This window comes from Gadus chalcogrammus, chromosome 16 (assembly GCF_026213295.1).
Source record: "Gadus chalcogrammus isolate NIFS_2021 chromosome 16, NIFS_Gcha_1.0, whole genome shotgun sequence".
Taxonomy (NCBI): domain Eukaryota; kingdom Metazoa; phylum Chordata; class Actinopteri; order Gadiformes; family Gadidae; genus Gadus; species Gadus chalcogrammus.
In genome coordinates, this window is record NC_079427.1 from 10,429,751 (window position 1) to 10,442,147 (window position 12,397).

The following is a 12,397-nucleotide window of genomic DNA, read 5'->3' on the forward strand; positions in this document are numbered from 1 at the left end:
TCTCTCTCTCTCTCTCTCTCTCTCTCTCTCTCTCTCTCTCTCTCTCTCTCTCTCTCTCTCTCTCTCTCTCTCTCTGCACACAGGCGTGTGCGTGTTAGTGAATATGATTCACACCCTTCCTGTCGTGGGGTATAACACTTTTCGGCATGTACTTACCTCTCCCTGTCACCATGGCGACCGGTGATACACAGAGATGACCCCTGACCTTGTTGAATGCATTGAAGATGCATGGGGGAAATTAAATATCGAGGATGTTCTTTGGTTATGAGATGATTCCTTTGTAGTTTCTGTAGCTTTATAGATCCAGTTGAATGTGTGTGTATATCATCATATATTATATATATGTCTAAATATCAAATACATTACTTATCATTTGCTCTCAATTTGATCATACTGATGAAGCCTTGACACCCTGTGTTACAGTGTTATGCCCTTATGGAAGCAGCTTCTCATACACTTCTAACATACAGGCTCTTCATTGCTTGCATCGTATTACATAACCCAAAGCGATTATAATGGCAAATGGCAGCAATCATGTGGGAGACCATTCTGGGCGATAAAACGTTTACATGCATGTGAAGAGAGGAGCTGGGGATTGTTAAGAAACGATGAATAGATGAACAAACTCAGACTTTAAAGTGCCGATCACCATAATACTTTATTAAATAAATACATAAATATGAAATAATTTGTGTGAATCATACAACATATGTTGTTTTATTCAATGGCAAACATACACATACTTATCGAGTGGCACCATGGATACTTCGGAAAAAGGATATCGCTAGAATCTTAACAAAAGATTGCACACGTCACCTCTACTCACAGATGTGCTGAGATTCCCAATGTGTCCATTAATATTTAACCCTCCTGCATTACTGCATACAGATGGAACTGAGATGGTGATTCTCTCCAGGTAATGCTAGGATAGGAGAGAGAGCGAACCAAGCTGGCAGATAGGAGGATTTAACACACATTCATTGGCTGCCCGCTGCAACAATAAAAAATGCACGCTGTCCCTCATTCCCATTGCACTTAATGTGCACGGAGGAGGAAGAGAAACAGCTCTGCGTAACTATATCCCCCACAGCTAGATCTCTTCATCAACATGGTCTTCTTTCTTTCTTTCTTTCTTTCTTTCTTTCTTTCTTTCTTTCTTTCTTTCTTGCTTTCTTGCTTTCTTGCTTTCTTGCTTTCTTGCTTTCTTTTTATTTACTCCCTTTTCGTAACAATAAACATCAATAATCAGAAGCATATACAAAGAACGTAATGTTATATAATGTGTGTATGCATTATACAAACACAAACACACACACACACAGAAACACACACACGCATACACCCTTTGAATACATTAAAAGCCAAGTCTCCATAGACCAAGAGAGCAACTGGAACGTAGAGACGCATACAAAACACTTAGAGAGATGAGCGCCGGATGAGTCAGACACACAGGTCTGTTGAGTCATTACTGATGTAGTCCCGAGGAACAAACCCTTCAACTCCAGTCCCTGTGTCTCTCTTCATTCATTCATCATCTCCCTCTCCCTCCAGGACCTGCATTATGATAAGACTCTGCCATACGAAGAAGGTTTAAGACAGGAACGTTTGGTTTCTCTTCAGCTTGCAGTCTTACAGGCTCTCTGTCTCGCTCTGTCTTTGTCTCTGTCTCTCTCTCTCACTCTCTCTCAGACTCTCTCTCTCTCTCGTTCTCACTAACACAATACTGATATTGCATACTAGCATACTACATTCTTCACGTTCCTCACTGTCCATTATCAACTAGACGGTGATAGACGTTAACTATTATAAACGTCCGTCTGAAACAAATACTGATATCCCACCTCTCTATTAAGCAGGAAGTACTAGAAAATAGCTGAAGGAGCTCCACAGCCTCACAGTCTGCGGCAGATTTCCCTTTCACGGGCTGGTTCCTCTCGTGGCGGTCACTGGCAGGCGGTGGACCGGTACAAAGTGAGTCACTCCTCCTCGTCACGCCCCTGCTTCAAGTAGGCCTCGTTCAGCAGCTGGATCTCCTCCTTGTAGCCGGAGCTGTCCTGGGTCTGCCGGCGGCTGTTCTGCCGGTGGGCCTCCACCGTGTCGGGGATGCTGATGTTGAGGCCGTCCGCCTCGGGGCTCCCGCCGCTCGGTATGAGCAGGGAGTACGTGGCGGTCTCGCCCAGGTCGCAGGACACAAAGCGGTTCTCCCGCCTGGAGTAGCGCAGTGACGGGGAGCGGGCATGGGTGGACGACTGGCTGATGTTGGAGACGATGGAGACGCTGTCCATGGCCTCCTCGTTGTCGCAGATCTCCAGGACCTCCAGGTGGATCTTCACGTTGGTGTCCCCCACCCCGGAGCCCATGCCCACCGTCATACCCAGCCCCAGGCCGAGCCCCATCCCCAGGTCCAAGCTGGTCCGGCCTCCCCCGGGGCCCGTGTCCCCGGCCTGGCCCCCCCCGGTGGGGTCGTCGGCGCTGGGCTCATGGCCCACGGATTTGGAGCGGTACACCTCCACCTCAGAGAGGAAGGGACATTTGTTTTAGACGCAAATTAATTATGGGCAGGATGAAGATGATTATAGCGCAGTCATTCACAGTACTTAGTTACTATTGTGAATTCATAGCAACAAATACAACGGAAGTCCATTGTTGTAATTGTGTGGCAGACCATGGGAACTTTGTGTACAGCCTCCTTAAATTCTTAGCTATTAACCAAATGTCAAATTAATAGCTACTGATCAATACAAGCATTCAAATAAAATATATAAAGTTTTTATAGGTTATATCTCTCTATATTGAATCATTTTATGATTAATCTGATATATATTTTCTTTTTTTCAGTGTGACTTGTATCCATGCTCATTGGGAGAGCAGTAAATAAACCCAAGGCCCCGGCATACTGCCGTTGGGTTCTGCTGTTACCTTCTTGGCGTTGGTGGGGCTGATTTTGAGTCCATCGCTGCTGACTTCATAGGTAGACAGAGAGAGCGTCTTTCCTGTGGGGGCCTGCAGGGACACAGTTCCTTGGAAGGCACACAGGGGCACTGAAAGCCCACCTGTTGACCTCTGCCAAAACAAAAGGAAACCAGGCACATTCACTGTTAAAAGAACACAACAAACAACCTATCCTGTTCCGATGACATCATTCGTCTTCCTCATGTTAAAGGTAGGGGGGCAATTTGGTGAACCAGCGATAGTAAGCTAGATCTGGAATGCATGCAACGCAAAAAGTCGCAACCCTCCATTCAGGCCTTGCTCCAAAGCCCCTCCCCAAAAATGTGTGACTAGCTTGCTAGCATTAGTAATAGTTGAACACTCCGGTCATGCATAATGAGTGCACAGGCACAGTGCACCCAGGTACCCAGGTAGGTTCTGGCTGAAGGAAATGATTGGACAGGCTTAATGGAGCTCTACGAAAGCCACACCATTTCCGAGCCTTTAATCTATTGATTGTTTTCAGGATGTCAAGAGAATTTCAACAAATATGACAAAGATTGCCGCAAAAATCTATTGCTTAACCTCCCTTTGATCATGGATAGAGGTAGGTATGACATTTAAACTACAAGCATGGGTGAGGTATTTGATGTGAAAAGCACTGTGATTTATCGGTTGAGTGTAAAAGATTGATGAGAAAAGGAATATAAAAATGATCCCACTTAGCAAAGCATACATTTAGTATGCACTTAGGAATATTTCAGAGGCTTTCTAAAAGATAAGGAGATGGAAGCAGCTGACACGCTCTCAAAATATATTTAGGTGTGATTAATCCACATGGGGGAGATGGGTGCTGCTCTGCAATTTATTGATCCTCAATGTGTCAATGGCGGCCGTAGGTCAGCAACAGTGCACATCCATCCACTGTCGTAGGAGGCCACAGTAACCAAACGTCACCCCAAAATACCAAGCAGAAAACAAGGGAACGTAACATAGACAAAAAGATCTAAGTGGTATCCAAGTACCGAACTTCTGGCTGTGGTGCACGTTTGTAGCTAAGAATAGAAAGTACAGTGAATACAAAGACCCATTGTACACCAAATAAAAACAAAATCTTGGCAACATGTTCATCCACTGGTTAATGAAGACACTGGAATCCAATCTTACCAAGTTGCATTAAGGGGGAAGGGGGGTTTGTATAGAAATGAAAGAGCCAAAGAAGCTGATTTGATCTCATGTTAATATAAAAATATAAATGAAGAAGGTGAACACTGTTATTAGATTGTATTCACTTCCTTCTGAATTGCTGTGTGTCCCACGATGGGTATTTTGGCCATTTCCACAAGGCGCTACCTCACGTGAAATGACATGCGGAGCCCCAGGAGAACAGAACAGGTAATTGTTTTTAGAACATAGAGAAATGCCGGAGCATATCTAAGCAAGCTTCACCACTGTTCAGTCACACTGTCTCATTTAAACCCGACTGCTGTGGCATAAAATAGGAAGCTGATCTCTGAAAACAATTCCCTTGCCTTCTGCTTTCAATGTTTCCCATTTGTCATTCTCGGTAATGACTTGTTTGTTGCTGCCAAACGATGATGGAAAAAAAAATAGAATGAGTAGAAGGCAACGCAACCAACAGAAAGTGACAGAAAATATACATAGACGTATTTGCTGGGATCTGCATCAAGTTGCAAAAGATTGCATGTTGGTAAATAGAAAATTTGAATCTGAAGTCATGTTGTCTAATTTATACAGTTCCTAAAATCCCTTTAATCAAAAATACACCATACAACTTTCCAATGTCAATCGAGTGTTGATACTCTTAATACCAAGATACACTAATGATAGTGAAGATTTTGTAGACTTGTTTCAGCCTAACAGTTGATAACACCACATTACCAGACCATCCACTGAACAAATGCTGAATGCACTGCAATTATTTTTCTAGCTTATATTTAATGAGGGTTGTCTCGGTGGGCCTCACATGCTTTCTAACATGAGTGTCTTTCTTTGTACCCTTGTAATTATCTGGTGGAGGGAGCAGGTTTAAGTGATGGCATATAGGGTGAAAGCCAAGGCCACACAGTAAGGCAGAACATTTCAACCCAGGTGCCTTCTTGCTGGAAGACGCCATTATGTTACGTATAATTTGGAAACCTTTCCAGGAATACTGCCATTTTTCAGCACCACTGTTAGTCCATTCCATGTTTTTCTTCTCTGCATGACAGAACAGAGTACACATTAAACGCAATGTCTTTCCAGGGTCTATAAATGGGTATTTTACACAAGTACAATGTGCATTAGTAATAGAGTATGTTTTTCCACTGGAACTTCAAGCAAGAGCTATAGCCCCCGTCATGTGTGTCATTCAGCGTCCTTTGGCATGTTGCCCAATGCTGCAACAGACCTACTCTACAAGACTGTAGCTTTTTCATGCCCCATGCCTCCTAGGTGGCTTTCCTGGGCTCCTCCGACGCCCACGACACAGGTTGACGATGATTAACCCCGTTTATTGTACTGTTTTGAAGCATTAGTAATAGCAGAGCAGGTGTTCCATGCCGACATTGCAGAGATGACCCGTGCGGTGTCGGCTGCTCAAACCGGTGTGAATTGATTGCCCAATGCACCACAGGTGTACACTCCCACTCAGCCTCTGAGCCAAATCAGTCTGACTCGGGCCAGGTGAGGCTGCTTAGCCCAGCCGTCAACCACACAAACACTCCACAGTGATGTGTGTCTATTGAATGTGGTTATGCAAACGTATGTGTCTGTATTAAAACATCAATCTATACAAATTCGATTTTCTCTATGTGTGATTCTCATGTGGAAAGCTACACAGTAATCGTTGAAAATGAAAGCAGCGTCTCCAATGCATATTTTCTATGTTTTCTTTTTGCTGGCCCGCCCTCCTCCCCTATGGTTCCTGGACTTGTTACCAAAGTGTGTGAAGTCACAGAGAGGGTATGATGTCTTTAAGCTCTAATTCCACCTATAGCCCTGGGGACGGGGAAGGCCAGAGGGGCTCCACGCCAGAGGCGCACACGCTGGATAATGACATCTGGTCGGCTAACGAGGACCAAAACACTGGCTCGAAATCCTCTGAATCAAACACACTCTGGGCCTGCCTTTCATGTGCCGTTTTGCTTCTGTGTGTGTGTGTGTGTGTGTGTGTGTGTGTGTGTGTGTGTGTGTGTGTGTGTGTGTGTGTGTGTGTGTGTGTGTGTGTGTGTGTGTGGATACGTATTGCTGTGTGTGTGTTTGTGTGAGGGGATAGGTGTTGCCGTGTGTGTGCGTGTGAGGGGGGATATGTGTTGCTGTGTGTGTGTGTGTGTGTGTGTGTGGATATGTGTTGCCATGTGTGAGTGTGTTGCCGTGTTTGTGTGGATATGTGTTGCTGCGCACGTGTGTGTGTCTATAAGCCACACGTGCGAATATGTGTGTGTTTGTGCATGTGAGAGAGAAAAACAGACAGAGAGAAGTGAATGCGTGTACGCATGCATTTGTGTGTTCTGTGTTTTGTGCATGCGATGTGCACATTGTCCATGTTTCCATTTTGTCCACAGGCTTGCAGTGTTATTCAGAAAGTCGCAATTACTGTCACTTTCAAAGGTACCGCCTGTGGCCCCGGCAATGTTGTGTGGTACAGAATGACTCTGCCTATTCCACTCTTCCTGTAATACTTCGGCCAAGGCTCATTGCACATTAGCGCTTCTCTATTTCATGTTGGTCTTTTCATTTGGAACCCATTTTCATCCATTGCACGAGGATAATGTGCTGGCACTGAGATGCAGGTTCAGAAAAGGCTGGACACACTTTCACAGCCTAAATCTATGCTGTTCCATCCTCTCCCGCTGGGTAATGTTATGGTCGGTTAAGCGACAGAGAAATGACAACGCCCCCAGAACTTTATCACTGGAGCATGAAAGAGATTATTTTATATAACTGAACATTAATAATGATCATTATTATCAAGTTCCGGATGTCAAGCGAATTTCGGCAAGACGGCGTGCACAAGCTGGTGTGTTCCCGGGTGAGTACATGAACGCATTCTCAATTTACTGGTACAGGCTCAGGTGTAAGTGATGTGTCCTGAAATATTCAATCAGCTGCCTGTTCCCATTTTCACCAAGTGACCAATCTACATCACCCCTTTAACCTTAAATTCACCTTTAATAAGGTACTACAAAGATATTGACGTTGCTTAAATGGCTGAGAAAGTCATTGGAGCATAATGAAGCCATCTCTTTGATACAATTTATGCCAAAATAGTGAGGAGGGCGAAGGAGAGAGAAAAAGAGAAGAGAGGAGAGGAGTGGAATGGACACTCAAGCATTTATCCATTCTATCTCAATTTATTTTACAGCCCTCCATCTGTTAACTTAAATCGTGAGCCCTGTGCAAACACACAGAGGACCCAACACACAACACTAGGACATATATAAATTATAAATTAATTAAAGGGTCATGCACACTTCACTACACTACAAACATACTGACTGAATTCTTTGAAAGTTTGCTGAGCAGAAGTAGGTTAACATTCATCTTGCACCGCAGTAAACTGTACCCTGCGCCTGGACCACCATGCTGTGGTTCAGTCTGTTTCTCAGCACTCCGAGCTAAGTACACCAGACAGGTGTAACGTCTAAAATTAGACAGAAAGTAGTTTCCCTTTGAAAAAAACGGTCTAGTGTATGCAAGCACAACATGATGTGCATGATTTAACAGTTCAAATAGGAATTAAGTTCTCGCTTGCTCGTTCCCGAAGCCCTTTATTACTCCGGAATCGCTTTCGAAGTACAACCAATCATCATACAGGCCCCGCCCACTATAGACATTTTAGAAATGTGTTATTGCGTTCTCCCGGGAATATCTCTCAGGCTTTCTCTCTATTAAACAAGGTACTGACCGACATGCTAATCCAAATCTGCCAATAACCGATAACTTAAGCGTGCAATTTGAAAAAAATCGTATTTTACTTTTTGAAAATGTTGTGTATTAAAGTCGTGATTTGGCATCAATCCATAGCACTGCTATATAATCCATCACTTTTCATCCAAAAGAAAATATTTAAGGGTTTGCTTTGCTTTTAAAGGGGGCATATTAGGCCACCAGGTGTGAGTGTGATTATCAGTCTACCAGCCTACCCAGTGGACTGAAGCTCATCTATCCAGCACTCATCTAGTTGGACACGCCCACTAGGGATGTCATATGGGGCAGATTTTCGAAACCGCTTGTAAGGCTAATCACACACACACCTGGGGGTGTAATGTGTCCCCTTTAAATGTAATCAAAGACAAATTGGTTCTGCTGTCGTCTTTGAAGTTAACACAAGTGCTTGTGGAGTTGACCTTCAATCGCTTGTTAACATGTTAACAAGTTAAAGCTAACATGGGAGCTCGGATTAGGGGTTCACCACAACGGAGAGAAAGAGAGAGTTCTCGTTTCTGTTGACTGCTCAGCAAACAAAGTACAATCAGACCATCGCTGGACAGCAGAACCAACTCCCAACGTGGTGGGTGTGATGGGCTTAGGGTGTGAAGGTCTGGAGGAGGATGGAGTATGATGATGGGGGTGGTGGAGGTGGATGTACCTGTCTGGGCGTCCTCTCTGATTTACTCCTGCACCACTCCCAGTCGCTGAGCTCGATCTTGCGGCCCTCCTCGTGGGAGAGCCTCCTCTCCGGCACCTCAAACACGGGTGGTGCGTTGGTGAGCCCTTGCTCCTTCTCCCGGTGGTGGTTGGAGTGGTGGTGTAAACCATCACCACCACCACCACCGCCGCCACCACCGTCTTCATCCCCTCCGCCACGAACCTCTTGTGGAAGCTGGACGTCACCGCCTTCCATCTGGCCCTCCCCTACTCCACCTCCGGCTCCTCCACCTCCGCGGCCACCCCCTCCACCCGCGACGGAGGTTTCCATCCGCAGGTCGGTGCGTGAGGAGCTGTCCACGGGCGGCGCGGCACTGAAGTCCAGCGCCCCGTGTTCGGGCCGCGTGTCAGGAGGCAGGCCGCCGGAGTCGAGCGCGTTGAGGCGGACCTCCGGGTGGAGGTCGCCATGGAAGAGGTGGTGGTAGGAGGAGGAGGGCTTGTTCTGCGTGGAGGCCGTCAGCGCCGGGGAGTGGGCGGCCGGGGAGAGCTTGTACACCCGGTAGCCTTGCTGGAAGGACAGCGAGAACTCAAATCTTCTCTTCAGAGCTGTGGGTAGAAGTCACCGGTGACTCACTGCGCTGCTGTGACCCAGCGAGGCCAACACAATGGGAGCCTAATGACAATCAGCCTAGCTCATCACAGTGAGTGCTGTAGGGAGGAGCTAGGGGGGCTACGGCGAGGGGCCATTGTGTCAGAAGAGTATGGGGGCCGGTCAAGCGACGGGTGAGGGTGAGTCCCAGTGGAAAGGATTACGATTTATTTGAGCATTTCTATGCTTTATTCATGAAGAGTTAGACATGACGGTGTTGGAGAGAGAGAGAGAGGTAGGGACACGCAGCAAAGGACCACAGGCAGGAATCAAACCCGGGTCCCAGCGGTAAGGTACACACTTAATGGCACCCAGAAAAGGGATTCTGATGTCCTCCATGGGTAGGCCACCGCATGTTCACGCATGACCAAATAAACCAAATATTATACAAAATAACTTCCACATGCTTGACAATGGGCAGGTAATACACCGTCTACTACACCCTTACTGAGTGTGAAGCTGCAGGCCTGCGTTCCACCTTGGGGCCAACAAACTGGTAATACACCGTCTGCACCTGAAGTGTGTGTGAAGCTACGGGTTCTACCTTTGGGACAATAAACAGGTAATACACCATCTAAAACCCTTGCTGTGTGCGAAGCTATACAGGCCTCAGTGGTACCTTTCGGCTCCCCTGTCGGGTCCCGTCGGCAGTGGATGAAGCAGCCACAGGGCAGGTGGTTCCAGCGCTCGGAGAGGGCGAACAGGGGGGTGACGGCCGGGGCCAGCAGGGTGAGGAGGAAGCCCAGGGCCTCAAGGGGAGGCAGGCGCGCGTCCGTGATGTGTCGCAGCAGCACCAGGGTCTGGGGACGAACGGAGGCGTCAAGGCAAAAGACTGAAGGTCATTGATGCTTTTTTTTGTTTGATGGGTATTTTTATGGGTTTATGATTATGAGTGGAGTTTGTGAAAGGTTAACATGTAGGACTGCTGTATGGAACCTAGCACAGCAACAACAATAAGCATCTACAACGCTCTACAACACACTCACATCACTTAGGGAGATTGATTATGGAAGGTGAGGAACGAGAGACAAAGAAAGGAATATCGAATGCAAATAAATGTGTTAATGTTACAACAGGTCGTTGAAAAATAAACGACCTGAAAATCAACTAAATTAGTAGATGTTAACAGAATTTTTCAACGACCTGTTGCAACATTAACTTATTTAAACGACACATTTTTAAATCGTGGCATAATTATCCCAACAAAGCTTCAAATAAATATGTATTTCAGCAATGCCTTTGATCTGTGGTTATTCATTGATGACCACAAACTGCCCCGACCAGCTAAACAAAGCGATGGCCAACATCTAAACGTGAATGAACTCACGCATGTGATGTGTAATCACTCACACACACACACACACACACACACACACACACACACACACACACACACACACACACACACACACACACACACACACACACACACACACACACACACACACACACACCATGAATTCACATGTATTTTCAATGCCATTCCGTTGCATTCTTACCATGATCGGCATCCAAAGAATAACCCGAACAACCGCCAGAATCATGGAGAAGCGCTTCTGCGCAAACCACACCGGGCTGTCCCCGGCGCTGGGGTCCCGTGGCCCCTCAGAGGAGGACCCCGGAGGTCTACAGGTCCCCGTGTCTTCCCGAAGCCCCGGTCCCGTGACAAACGACACCGGGCTCAGCTCGCTGTATGCGTTAAAACTCGTATTGAGGCTATCCCGGGAGAAGGAGGGGAACTCGCAGAGGGGCGCGGAGCCACTATCCAACCCGCGGGACAACTCGAAGTAGCTCGGGTAGAACAGGGTGCGCTGGGGCTCCCGGGAGCAAAGCAGCTGGTAAGTGAGGGGCCCGAAGAAAAACAGCAGGGCGCTGAAACACGCTGAGTACAGGGAGAAAAGCAGCAAGCTGTAGGAGCTGCGTCTGTCGGGGAAGCAGCCGAGGGTCGCCGGTGCGAAACTCCCCCATCCGCACAGCGGCAGCAGGCTCACCACCAGGCTGACGAGCCACACCGCCGCGATGGCCCAGACCACCGTCAGCGGGCGATGGACGGACTTTAGCACTCCGAACCTCTTGGTAATGTAGAAGGTGTAGGCTGCGATGAGACACGCTTTCATGTTGCTGGAGACCCCCTGGAAAACGTACAGCACCCCCGATAGAATGCACAGCGTCCCGGGCGAGCTATCCTCCCTCTCCCCGTCCCGCACCCAGTGCAGCAACGTGAAGAGGGAGAGGGGCACCACGCTGACCAGGTCGTCCACGGACATCGACGCCACGATGAGACACAGGGACGTCTTCCTCCGCATTCGGAAGAGGGCAAAGAGCGAGTACACGCCTCCGACCAGCGTGGCCAGGGCGATGGTTACGCACAAGGCGAGCAGCACCGCACGCACCTCCGGGCGCTCCGTCTCCCCGGAGGTGGTCTCCAGGTGACTCCTGTTGGGCTCTGCGGAGCCGAGATGCGGGGAGGACATGTTTTGAAGGAATAAAGTTTGGGCCGCTTCGGTGGTTTAGCTATTTGCGGAGGAAACAGAGGCGCGACTTAGTCGGTTGGGTGTCATGGTCTACCCTGGGAAGTTAAAGAAGAACTGGAAGCGTCTTATATTGGCGTCCAAAGGTCGCCACAGATGCGGCGGGGGTTGTCTCCTGAGCCCAGGCAAGTGCGCTCACTAAAAAGCTGCTTTCCAGTGTGTGGAGCTCACGGAGGAATGTTTGCATCCAAGCAGCGTGTCGCGGCCACCTCGTCTCCAGCAGCGGGAGGTTTTACGCACCGGGCGCTTTCGTCACGCCCGTGGAATCATCCCAGTGGCAGCATGCTAAGGGCTGGTCCAATCGCAGCCCTCCACTCGCTCCCCGTTCAGTTCCGTTCATCAGACTGCGCTGTCTTCTGTGACTTAGTTAGTTTGAGCTCGCTCGAGCCGCAACCTCCTGACTCTCTCTCTCTCTCTCTCTCTCTCTCTCTCTCTCTCTCTCTCTCTCTCTCTCTCTCTCTCTCTCTCTCAATTACTCTCTCATGCGCTCTCCCTCTCTCTCCCCCTCCCTATCTCTAGCCCTCTCTCTCCCTCTCTATCTTTATCCCTCTCTTTCTCTCCCTCGCTCTATCCCCTGGGTCTCCCTCTCCCTCTCTCCACGCACTCTCTCTTTCGCCTCTGCAATACTAGAATCGAATACAAATGAGTCAATGGGCTTAAAAGCCATTGGTACATTTTTTAGGTAAGGATGTAT

General features: G+C 47.8%; 1 protein-coding gene across 1 annotated transcript; it reads right to left on the reverse strand.

Annotated features, from left to right (window-relative positions):
- Positions 1 to 682: 682 nt before the first annotated feature.
- Positions 683 to 12,032, reverse strand: LOC130406134 (probable G-protein coupled receptor 149). The gene is made up of 6 exons (XM_056611533.1): positions 10,672 to 12,032; positions 9,792 to 9,972; positions 8,827 to 9,129; positions 8,525 to 8,733; positions 2,920 to 3,063; positions 683 to 2,513 (listed from the first exon to the last, which is right to left on the reverse strand). Exons 1-6 carry the CDS (start codon positions 11,644 to 11,646, stop codon positions 1,977 to 1,979), a joined length of 2,349 nt encoding a protein of 782 aa, XP_056467508.1. The 5' UTR covers positions 11,647 to 12,032; the 3' UTR covers positions 683 to 1,976.
- Positions 12,033 to 12,397: the final 365 nt, after the last annotated feature.

Excerpts from the sequence above, each read along its gene's own strand:
- LOC130406134 (XM_056611533.1), bottom strand. The coding sequence starts at position 11,646 with ATGTCCTCCCCGCATCTCGGCTCCGCAGAGCCCAACAGGAGTCACCTG. Across the intron at positions 9,130-9,791 it reads CCCGACAGGGGAGCCGAAAG|CTCTGAAGAGAAGATTTGAG; the intron begins GTACCACTGAGG and ends TTCTACCCACAG. Across the intron at positions 8,734-8,826 it reads CTCCGTCGCGGGTGGAGGGG|GGGATGAAGACGGTGGTGGC; the intron begins GTGGCCGCGGAG and ends TTCGTGGCGGAG.